The sequence below is a fragment of the Mastomys coucha genome, unplaced genomic scaffold (assembly GCF_008632895.1).
Source record: "Mastomys coucha isolate ucsf_1 unplaced genomic scaffold, UCSF_Mcou_1 pScaffold1, whole genome shotgun sequence".
Lineage (NCBI taxonomy): Eukaryota > Metazoa > Chordata > Mammalia > Rodentia > Muridae > Mastomys > Mastomys coucha.
The window spans coordinates 87,924,547-87,936,340 of record NW_022196891.1 but is presented as its reverse complement, the minus strand read 5'-3'; the positions used below and the strand labels follow the sequence as shown (position 1 = coordinate 87,936,340).

The following is an 11,794-nucleotide window of genomic DNA, read 5'->3' as shown; positions in this document are numbered from 1 at the left end:
AGAAGACCGAGGGTCACACGCAGACACACTGATGCAGCTCGATGGAAGGCAGACTCCTCAGAGAAGACTGAGGGTCACACGCAGACACGCTGATGCAGCTCGATGGAAGGCAGAAACAGGGAACATGTGGAGCCAGGAAGAGAGAACTCAAAATGCTTCCCACAGCAGGTGCAACAATGCGTGGTTCCTCCTCAAACCAGCAGAGAACGGAGGGCGCTACAGTAGCCTTCGTGGCCTGGAAGGGAAGAGCAGTCAGCCAGTAATTCAGAAAAATTATTTTTCATAAAAGGTGAAATAAAGACACTACCAGAAAAGGAATGACTTAATAGCTTGCAGCCAGGGATTAGGGGCTCAGAGGGAGTGCTGGGGCTCAGAGGGAGTGCTGGGACTCAGGTCTGAGCACACTGTGAGCAGTGCAGTGAGAGAGAAGCTCATAAAAAACTCTAAATGGATTTTTCCCATTCATCTTCCCCACCTTTTATAAAAGGTACAGAATGTGTAGTAATAATTATGAGACAGCACTGTTGGATTTATCACACACACACACACACACACACGCACACACACACATGTACACACACATGCACACATATACGTATATATCTTTGTGTAAGTCCATTCTTTATCCATGAATTGAAACAACAACCAAATATGTATATATTTGAAATTCGAGGCTGTCTGGGCTTGGCAGTTCACACAGCACATCCCAGGATGTGGAATATCAAGACAGGAGGACTACCATGAATTCAGGGCCAGCCTGGGCTACATATGAGTCATCTCAGGCCAATCTGCTTCAGAAAAGTCATTTTTGACACTGCTTCAAAAAAGGAAAGCTATGTGCATGATTTTTCTTGTCATCTCTCTCTGTCCAGTGCCATGCAGGACCTATGTGCATATTGGTCACATTGTGTTGTGGGTTAAAGTTATCTGAGATGATTTGAGTGTATGGGAGGACATGCTGATACATTTCTTCAAACACTGTCAGGGACTTGACCACCAATGGGTCTTGATATTCATGCAGGCTCTACTACCAGGACCCCATAGATACCTAAGGGTGACTCTACCAAGCAATAGTAGAGGGACAGAATTGGGCCACAGTGGAAGAGAATTCGTGCCTGTTACTGCTTTAGTACTATTCTGAAGTAGATTACAATAAATTAAGTTGTGGGGTTTCTACAGCAACTACGAAAAGAACCCTGGGAGCATTCTAAGTGATTATCTGCACCCCGTCCAAAAGGTCATTAAAGTGCCTGGGAAAGTGCATGGGACAGCTTTGAATTCAGACACGGGTGGGTTAAAGGAAGGTCAACCATGCACACAGTCCCTAAGGGCTGGAGCCATGTAAGATCAGCCTGGTGAGCACTGGGGCAGGGGCTTGCCAGAGACTGATGGCTCCTCAGAAGGACAAGAGGCCAGCACCGGAAAGGGCAATGAGCACTAGCCCCAACGTACATAAAAAGGCTGAACTGAAAGGAAAAGCAATTCAACAAAACAAATGGAGTCCTCCTTACTTTAGTAGTTATAGAAACCAGACAGCTACAGGGGACACAGGCACTGGAACAGGAGGAAGGCTCCACAGTAACGTGGGTGTGCACAGTGGCCTCAGGCACCGAAAGCTCCTTGTGGGTAACGTGCTGTGTTCCGATAAACCTGAAGGTCAGCCTTGCCTTCACGAGTAAGTTCTAGGCCAGCCTGGGCTGCAGGTGATCCTGCCTCAAAAAGCAATACAAGACAAAAAGCCCACCCCTAGCCCAGGAACAGTGGGCAAGTCCACGGGTATTGGGAGTTAAACAACATACTTACTTCTGTGTAACTTGGGGTGATAGAAGAAATCATAAGAAAAGTTGTAACCCAGCAGTAACAGAATGGAAGTGGAAACAGCGCCTGGGGCTCATGGGATAAGCTGCATCAGTTAGCACAGTCTAAGCTTGCACCCTGAGACACCGAAAACAACTGGACAAGGGATGCACACCCATGATCCCAGCACTTGGAAAGCTGAGGCAGGAGGATTGCCAAGAGTTCAAGGCCAGTCAGAGCTCTAGAATAAGTCCCTACTTAAAAAAAAAAAAATACACACAGAAAGGAACTATCCAAATAAAGTAAACTCAAAGCCAACTGACCAAACAGCAACCACAGAGAGAAAACCAAAAGAACATAAAAGGGGTCAGCAAGCAGAAATGACTGTGGTGTTCACGAAGCGGCAGAGATGGCTCAGCCATCCATGATTCTGAGCTAGCTAACCAGTGTCGCGATCGTCAAGGCAGCAATGGGCCTTCTACAAGGGGTTGGAAATCAGTAGGCAGTCACCCTCCAAACCACGATGAGCCAGGCCCTTGCTTCATACCATATGCAAAAATTAACTCAAAATGGCTCACAGACCTTAGGGAGGGGCCAATGCTGTAAAACCCGTAAAGGAAAACATGAGAAACCACCCATGGCCTTGGGCTATGCAGAGCCAATTAGATCTGACACCAAAAGCGTGATCCGTAAAAGGAACATTGATAAAGTAGACTTCATTAAAATTAAAAACGTGACGCTTCAAAGATGGGACGAAAGTGAGAACAAGCCGCAGGCTGGGAGACACTGTTTGCAAACCGCTTATCTGTACTTGTGTTCAGAGGGATAAATGCTTGTCACGAAGCAAGACAGACAGCTTAGTTTGGAAATGGGTGGACGGTGAGCAATTTGAGCAGAAACTATGAGAGTGGCTTCCAGGACATACAACCATGCTCAATGTCACCAGTCACCAGGGAGTGTGATTAAAACCACCACAGGATGCCACAAGCCCTCTTGAGCTGCTTTTAGTAAAGACCAGATGTCGCTGAGGTAGAAAATCCTGAGCCCTGGCTCAGTGCTGATGGGAGTGTAGACAGGTATAGCCACTTAGGGAAAGTTTGGCAGTTTCTTAGTAAGTTAAACACAAACCTGCTCTGTGACCCAGCAGCCCAGCAGTTCTGATCCTAGGATTGAACTCAACTGAAGACACATGTCCGCCTGAGGAACATGCGTGACTCCTAGCAGCACATAGTTCGTTATCGTCCAGAACTGGAAACTTGAAGGCCTGTTAGTGAGTGACTAGATTAATAGCATGCAGTAGAGTCATTATGGGGTATTGATCAGAGCGAAGGCCAGTGCCTGCCTCCAGATGTTTGAATCCCACAGGCACTGTGCTCAGTGCAAAGGCTTACTTAGTACTGTACCCAACAGAACTCCCTAGAAAGGACGGGCTCATAGTCAGTGGCTGCCTTGGGCCAAGGAAGTGGGGGTAACAAATGTCACGGAGCAGGCTGCCAGGCTCTTCAGAGGGGTCTAGGGCTGGACTGCATCTGACATGAGTCTAAATTGATCACAGACTGTTCACTTGTAACTTGCAGTAGATATTTATATAGTATATAAATTGTCCCTTAGTGTAGCTATTGACACACAATTTGAGGATGTGGGAATGTCTCGGGCACACTCTGCAGCATGATCAGGGCCTTCGTATGGTTATACACAGTTGTCTCTGGTTTTTACTACTAGAGATCTGATTGCTTATAGCATTGCTTGCTTATTTTATACATAATTCCTAATTCTGAAACAGTGTCATTCACTGGATCAAATTACCTCATCAAACGGGCCAGCCATTTCAGAAAAAGTGGTTTGAGGGACATAGATTTGCTTGTCCAGATTTGAGCACATGCAGCCCTAATATGTTGGAGTTAAGGAACTAAACGATTTTGTGTGACTCCCAGACTGCTGAATCACAAAGAACGTAGCTGTCTCTCTTGCTCCCGTTACTCAGTTTGAGGACAAGGGAGACTTAGTGAATTACCCGTGGCTATGCACAGACCTGAAAGAGCTTGTCAGTCAGTTGGGATACTCCACCAGCCCAGTCAGACAGCTGGTGCACTGTGGACGGCCCCTTTATCACATGGTTCTCTTTTGCAAGCCCCATCTTCCCTCATTGCCACTGCAACTGTCACTCACAGAATCTTGTGTTTCAGCTCCTGCAGTTCAACCCTATGGAGCGCCTGGGTGCTGGAGTGGCTGGTGTTGAAGATATCAAATCTCACCCGTTTTTCACCCCGGTGGATTGGGCAGAACTGACAAGATGAGCACCACATGGAGTGTCCTTACCAGACAGGTCCCCTTGTGACAGAGCTCCAGGAGTGTCTGGGCTTCCGGCACCCTGCAGCTCGTGCGCCAGAGCCTTGGAACAAGGACCTAAGAGGAAGTGATGGGGCAGGAGGCTAACAGATTCGCTTACACTTGCTGTCTGGAAAGAGACTAGCTAGCCGTCCCAGCAGCTGCGACGTACACACCTTCCGCGAGATGAGGCGTGACTCACAGTGTCATGCTCTGCCAGGAGGCTGGACGTGCAGAAGGAAGACTGACGAGTCTTTTGGTGGCAGCTGATGGTGCTCCTGCTAAACAAGACTGGTTTACACGATATAGTCAATATTTGCTGAGTAACACACTAAATGTGCTCTGTGAACAGTGTCATCAGTGGGCTGGCAAAACAAAGTGGAGTGCCCAGTGCTGAGCAGGGCGGGTATCTCTGAGGTGAAACACTCTTGCCAGCTTTGGACTTGCTGGCCGATGCTGCTAACTCTGAGGGGCTCCTGGGAACGCGTCCGTGCCCCAGTTCCCCTCTCCCCTGCTCCATTTCCTGCTTCCTCTGCTTCTTCTCCTGGGTTCTGCTTTTCCTACTTCTGTTAGCACACATGCCACAAAAAGGGAAGGGGTATCTATTTCCCCAAATGCCAGCTTAACAAGACTAAGAAATCATGGTGTCAAATAAATGTGGTTAAATCTTGTATGGCTTCCTCATTTAAAAGCGTATAACTTAAAGGTTCATTTTGAAGGGTCTTTTTTCTGTCCTTCCTCCTGTGGAAAGTGGACAGTTTCTCCTGCCGCGTCTTGGGGTTTGTTTTCCTTTGGGCTGGTATCCCAGGAGCCGTGGTCTATCATCTACGCAGAGACAGAGTGACGTCCTGTTCCTGTCTAATGATTCACAGAGCTGAGCCCCTGCTCTTCTGGGAAAGAACCAGGCGTTCACCTGTCTCCAGCATTTGCTGGGAAAGAAACACTGTCTCCAGCGTTTCCTGATGCCACTCCTCCATCTTGCCAAGGTAGGGCGGCTGCCGCCATGTTGTTTGCCAAAAATTACAGGTGCTTTACAGCGTTAGCTCGTGTTTGTCAAACTTCATCGAGAGATCACAGAATTACCGCTTACGAGTGAGAGGCCACCAGCAGCTCCTGACATTTTGCAGTTGTAGATGAGTTTTCTCTGTGTGAGATTAGACTCGGAGCCTCCGGCCTGCATGCTAGGCCTGCACGTCCCGTCGGGCTTTGCTCCGGCCTAGTTTTTCTGTTCTAATCCACGTGCTTGTGGGTCTGTGTGAGAGGCCACCCCGGCACCAAGAGCATCTCAGCGCCCGCCCACACACTGCCCAGTCTCCCATCAAGACAGGCAGACACAGAGGTGCTTATTGAAACGCAGGAAGTATGCAGGCTCCCCTTCTTCCGTCGTTTCACTCCCCCTTTCCCTGTTTGCTCCCCTTATAACCTGAAGCCCAGCTGAAGTGCTGTGACAACACCAGGTTGGGATGTAGCAGGTCACCTAGATCAGCCCTCAGTCCAGATGACCTCAGTCCCTAGAACCGGCTTTGGCTCACCACCCCCTGGCCTCATGACAGGAACTCATGCAGGTGAGGCACAGAAGCACTTCCTGTGTGTGTCGGCAGGAAGTCTGTGAGCGCTCAGGACTTCCTTCCAGAAGTGTCCTGTGACACGGAAGCAGGACAGCACCACTAAGGTGAAGGCCTTGCCCCAAAGGACAGTAACATAAATGGTTGCCATGGTAGCCTCCAGAGCTGTCAACTCTCTCTCCACATGTTTGATTGGAGTATGTACTTAGTGTAAACACGTCACTCGTATTGAACACAAATTATTTTAGAAATAAACAGGGAATAATGGCCATGGTATACATGTGTTTGAAGCTCTGGTGGTACGGACTGGCTTCTCTTGTAATTCATATTTCATTAGCTCAAGTCGAGGAGTAGAATATGGGCCAAAGTCATAAAAGAAATTTCTCATCTGCTTTTTGGTTTTTGTTTACTAGGCTAAAGGTAAGTTTTGCCATTTTAGTTGTGTTTTGAATATGTGTGTGCTCATACGCCCACAAGTGCGTAGGGGTCAGAAGTCAACAACAGGTATATCTGACGTAGGCTTTCTGTTTCTATGTTGAAACACCATGGCCAAAAGAAAGTTGGGAAGGAAGGGGTTTATTTGGCTTTACGCTCCATCTCACTGTTCATCATCATCAAGGAAGTCAGGGCAGGAACCTGGAGGCAGGAGCTGATGCAGAGGCCACGCAAGGGTGCTGCTTACTGGCTTGCTCATCATGGCTTGCTCAGCCTGCTTTCTTATAAACCCAGGACCACCAGCCCAGGGATGGCACCACCCACAGTAGGCTGGGCCCTCTCCCATCAATCACTAATTAAGAAAATGCCTTAAATCCCACTAAAATCAGGGACTAGACAAGGCTGCCCACTCTCTCCCTACCTATTAAATATTGTACTTGAAGTCCTAGCCAGAGCAATTAGACAACAGAAGGAGATCAAAGGGATACAAATTGGAAAGGAAGAAGTCAAATTATCACTATTTGCAGAGGATATGATAGTATATTTAAGAGACCCCAAAAATTCCACCAGAGAACTCCTAAACCTGATAAACAATTTCAGCAAAGTAGCTGGATATAAAGTTAACTCAAGCAAGTCAGTGGCCTTCCTCTACACAAAGGGTAAACAGGCTGAGAAAGAAATTAGGGAAACAACACCCTTTACAATAGTTACAAATAATATAAAATACCTTGGTGTGACTCTAACTAAATAAGTGAAAGATCTGTATGACAAGAACTTCAAGTCTCTGAAGAAAGAAATCAAAGAAGATCTCAGAAGATGGAAATATCTTCCATGCTCATGGATTGGCAGGATTAATATAGTAAAAATGGCCATCTTGCCAAAAGCAATCTACAGATTCAATGCCATCCCCATCAAAATTCCAACTCAATTCTTCACAGAGTTAGAAAGAGCAATTTGAAAATTCATCTGGAATAACAAAAAACCTAGGATAGCAAAAACTATTCTCAACAATAAAAGAACTTCTGGTGGAATCTCCATCCCTGACCTCAAGCTGTACTACAGAACAATTATGATAAAAAACTGTGTGGTATTGGTACAGTGACAGGCAGGTAGGTCAATGGAATAGAATTGGAGACCCACAAATGAACCCGCACACCTATGGTCTCTTGATCTTTGACAAAGGAGCTAAAACCACCCAATGGAAAAAAGACAGCATTTTCAACAAATGGTGCTGGCTCAACTGGTGGTTAGCATGTAGAAAAATGCAAATCGACCCATTATTATCTCCTTGTACAAGGCTCAAGTTCAAGTGGATCAAGGACCTCCACATAAAACCAGATACACTGAAACTAATAGAAAAGAAAGTGGGAAAGAACTTCGAGCAAATAGGCACAGGGGAAAGTTTCTTAACAGAACACCAATAGCTTATGCTCTAAGATCAAGAATTGACAAATGGGACCTCATAAAATTGCAAAGCTTCTCTAAGGCAAAAGACACTGTCAGTAGCACAAAACAGCAACCAACAGATTGGGAAAAGATCTTTACCAATCCTATATCTGATAGAGGGCTAATATCCAATACATACAAAGAACTCAAGAAGTTAGACTCCAGAGAACCAAATAATCCTATTAGAAAATGGGGTACAGAGCTAAACAAATAATTCTCAACAGAGGAATACTGAGTGGCTGAGAAGCACCTAAAGAAATGTTCAACATCCTTAGTCATCAGGGAAATGCAAATCAAAACAACCCTGAGATTCCACCTCACACCAGTTAGAATGTCTAGGATAAAAAACTCAGGTGACAGCAGATGCTGGAGAGGTTGTGGAGAAAGAGGAACACTCCTTCATTGCTGGTGGGATTGCAAGCTGGTACAACCACTCTGGAAATCATTTTGGAAGTTCCTCAGGAAATTGGACACAGTACTACCTGAGGACTCAGCTATACCACTCCTGGTCATATACCCAGAAGATGCTACAACATGTAATAAGGGCACATGCTCCACCATGTTCATAGCAGCCTTATTTATAATAGCCAGAATCTGGAAACAACCCAGATGTCCCTCAACAGAGGATTGGATATAGAAATTGTGGTCCATCTACACAATGGTGTACTACTCAGCTATTAAAAACAATGAATTTATGAAATTCTCAGGCAAATGGATGGATCTGGAGAATATCATCCTGAGTGAGGTAATCCAATCACAAAAGAGCACACATGGTATGGACTCACTGATAAGTGGATAATTACCCAGATCGGAGTACACAAGATACAATTCATGAACCATAGGAAACTCCAGAAGAAGGATGACCAAAGTGTGGATACAAAGTGTGAAGCAGAGACTGAAGGAAGGACAATCCAGTGACTGCCCCACCTGGGGATCCTTCCCATATACAATCACCAAACCCAGACACTATTATGGATGCTAGCAAGTGCTGGCTGACAAAAGGCTGATATAGCTGTCTCCTGAGAGGCTCTGACAGTACCTGACTAATACAGAAGTAGAGGCTCACAGCCATTCATTGAACTGAGTACAGGGTCCCCAATGAAGGAGCTAGAGAAAGGACCCAAGGAGCTGAAGGGTTTGCAGCCCCTTAGGACGAACAACAATATGAACTAACTAGTACCCTCAGAGCTCCCAGGGACTAAACCACCAACCAAGGAGTACACATGGTGGGACTCAGGGCTCCAGCTGCATATGTAGCAGAAGATGGCCTGCCTAGTCGGTCATCAATGGGAGGAGAGGCCCACAGTCCTATGAAGTCTCTATGCTCCAGTGTAGGGGAATGCCAGGGCCAGGAAGTGGGAGAGGGTGGGTTGGTGAGCAGGGGGGTGGGGTGGGGAGGGAGCAGCGTTTTTTGTTTGTTTGTTTGTTTGTTTTTTCCGGAGGGGAAACCAGGAAAGGGGAGAACATTTGAAATGTAAATAAAGAAAATATCTAATAAAAAGAATGCCCTAGAGGCTTGCATAGAGCCCGATCTCATGGAGGCATCTTCTCGATTGAGGCTCCCTCAGGTGACTTCGCAGCAGTATCATTCACTGAACCTAGACTGGTTCTAGCTAGAGTGGCAGTGAGACTGCGATCCTGCGATCCTGCTTCCTCCCTGGTGCTGGGACCACCAGGTCCACACTGCTTATGTTTTAACATGGGAGCCTGGGGTTTGAACTTGGAGCCCTCTTGTTTGTGCAGCAGGCCCTCTGCCCACTGAGCCATCTCCCTAACCCCATTTCAGCCAGTTTTAGGCATACGGTGCAGAAGCGGCGCTTACCATGCTTAAACCTTTGTGCAGCCATCACCGCTAACTAACTCTCTTCCTAACCATTCATTATCCTGAGCTGAAACCCTATGTGCTCCATGGTTTCCCCGGCTCTTGGTTTGGCTATGGTAGGTACTTCATGAAAGTGGAATTGTACACTGTGTTTCTGTGTTTCTGGTTTTCCTAGTGTGTCATTTCTAGGCCATTCCATGCTATGAATTTTGCCTGTCTCTCACTAAAGACTGTACTCTTTTGAGTTTGTATGAGATTTGCATAAGTGACTCACCTGGTGAGTGAGGTCCAGTGATAAGGAGGAGCTGCCATTTTGACTGAGCCCTGATCCTGGAGGAGCTGCCATGTTGACTGAGCCCTGATCCTGGAGGAACTGCCATGTTGACTGAGCCCTGATCCTGGAGGAGCTGCCATGTTGACTGAACCCTGGTCCTGGAGGAGCTGCCATGTTGACTGAACCCTGATCCTGGAGGAGCTGCCATGTTGACTGAGCCCTGGTCCTGGAGGAACTGCCATGTTGACTGAGCCCTGATCCTGGAGGAGCTGCCATGTTGACTGAGCCCTGGTCCTGGTGACCTGTTTTCCCAGGCTGGCTTATTGTCCTTGTGCTAACTGCGCTGCGTGGACAGTTTATCACATCTGACTGGGTTGTGCGTATGTTCGTTGACTTCACATGCTCTCAGCACTGGGCTGTTGTAAGTGACGGTGTCCTGAACTTGGACGTGCAGGTACCTGAGTGTTCCTCACCCGTGACTCTATATGTTTGCTTGGAAGCTCTGGTATTGACTTTTCTCTGCTCTTCGGAGAACAAGCCCTCTGGAGGGCTTTTTCAGACAGGCAGCCGATGTCCCACACTGTGATACGAACATCATCAACTTCACCCCTAAAAGCCAAGAGCACGCCATCTGAGAACGTCCTCATGGTAGAAGCTTGCAGATACTGTGACACGAGCTTGTATCATCTGAGACATTTTCAAACTGACTTAAGAGTAATAGGGAAACTCTTTTAGGTTTTATTTTAATTGAAAGATAATTATGCATTTCTTGGGCAGGATGTAATGTTTGGATATGTGTGTATGTTATAGAACTTATGAACACACATTCCCACAAGTGCTTTTGTGTCTTTGCGTGAGAATGTTCTCTTCTTGGTTCCTTGGACCAGCACCTCCCTCTGGCGGCCATTGTTCTTCTCGGGGACTCGCTGGGATCTCGGTAATCTGTTCAGACTTCCTTGTTTGTTTGTGTGAGCATACGTGTGTTGTTTGTATGAGCATACGTGTGGGTTGTGGATGTTAGGGTGTTCCTCACTTTGCACCTTGTTTGGGACAAGTCTCTTACTAGCTGTATCTGCCGGGCTTGTGGGCTGCAGGCTGCCTGGATTCCGACAATGCTGGACGCCTGGGAGGCAGCTGCACTCTTTTGTGCCTGACTTTCGGTGGGTCCTGGGGTCCTGGGGGTCTGAATGCAGGCCCTTACTCTTGTGTGGCCAGCCCCTTCACCCACTGAATCATCTTCTGGGCATTACTCAAACTGTTTTTAAATAGCTGCAACCCTATTGGGTTTTCCCCTCAACCTTTTCCTGTTTGCACACACTTTAGGCCTGTGGGAACCAAAGATGGATTCTCTCTTATGCCACCAGTATACCTGGGTGGGTGGTCAGTAACACTACCAGACCCCCACAACATGTCATGATTGGACTCACTTGTCCCATAAGTTGCCAGTGCTTAAGCAGTCTGACTGCAGTGCTGAGAAGCGCCTTGCTTCCCGAGGGCCCCTCTTGCTATTCTGCCTAGACTCACTCACACGACCCTTTTTTTCTTCTGAGGTCTTGGTTCTGCTTCGCAATGCTGTGGATGATGGAGCCTGGCATTGCAAGCTATTTCCCTGACAATTGTGGCATACTGTAGAGCATCTTAGAGTGGCGTCCTGGCTGTGCTTCTACTAATTGGGATCTCACTGCAGAGTGAGAAGGGACCAAGCTCTGTGCTGTACAAGAACGCCATGGGTTCGGTTTTCTACCATGAACTAGTATGATACTCTCACACTGTAGAAGGCAGGGCTAACAAAAGCCTTGAATCAGTGCTTACCTGTTTCTTGTGATTATTCTCCTGTTATTCCTGGAGTCTGGGGAAGCTTCTGTACCCCCACTCACTGGCTCATCCATTGGTGGTCACACAGCTGAGGAGACTGTTACGGAGAGGCTGCAGAGATGGCTCGGGTGGAAACTGCTTTGCTTGTGCTCCTAAGGAGAGCCCAAGTTTGATCCCTTCTATATCAGCAGCTCATAGCCATATAGAACAGGGATCTGGGATTCTCGTTTGGATTCTGTGGGCATCTGCACTAATGTGACATACATTCTCTCCCTCCCTCTCTCTCTCTCTCTCTCTCTCTCTCTCTCTCCC

General features: G+C 47.1%; 1 protein-coding gene across 4 annotated transcripts in view; it reads left to right on the top strand.

Moving 5' to 3' along the window:
• Nucleotides 1–4,796, top strand: part of Rps6kc1 (ribosomal protein S6 kinase C1) — a 156,769-nt gene extending 151,973 nt beyond the window's left edge. For all 4 annotated transcript variants that reach the window (XM_031338665.1, XM_031338655.1, XM_031338672.1 and 1 more), the window contains one exon: nucleotides 3,984–4,796. In XM_031338665.1, the coding sequence (XP_031194525.1) occupies nucleotides 3,984–4,094 (111 nt within the window). In that variant the 3' untranslated portion in view covers nucleotides 4,095–4,796. The remainder of the gene's footprint in view (nucleotides 1–3,983) is intronic.
• Nucleotides 4,797–11,794: the final 6,998 nt, after the last annotated feature.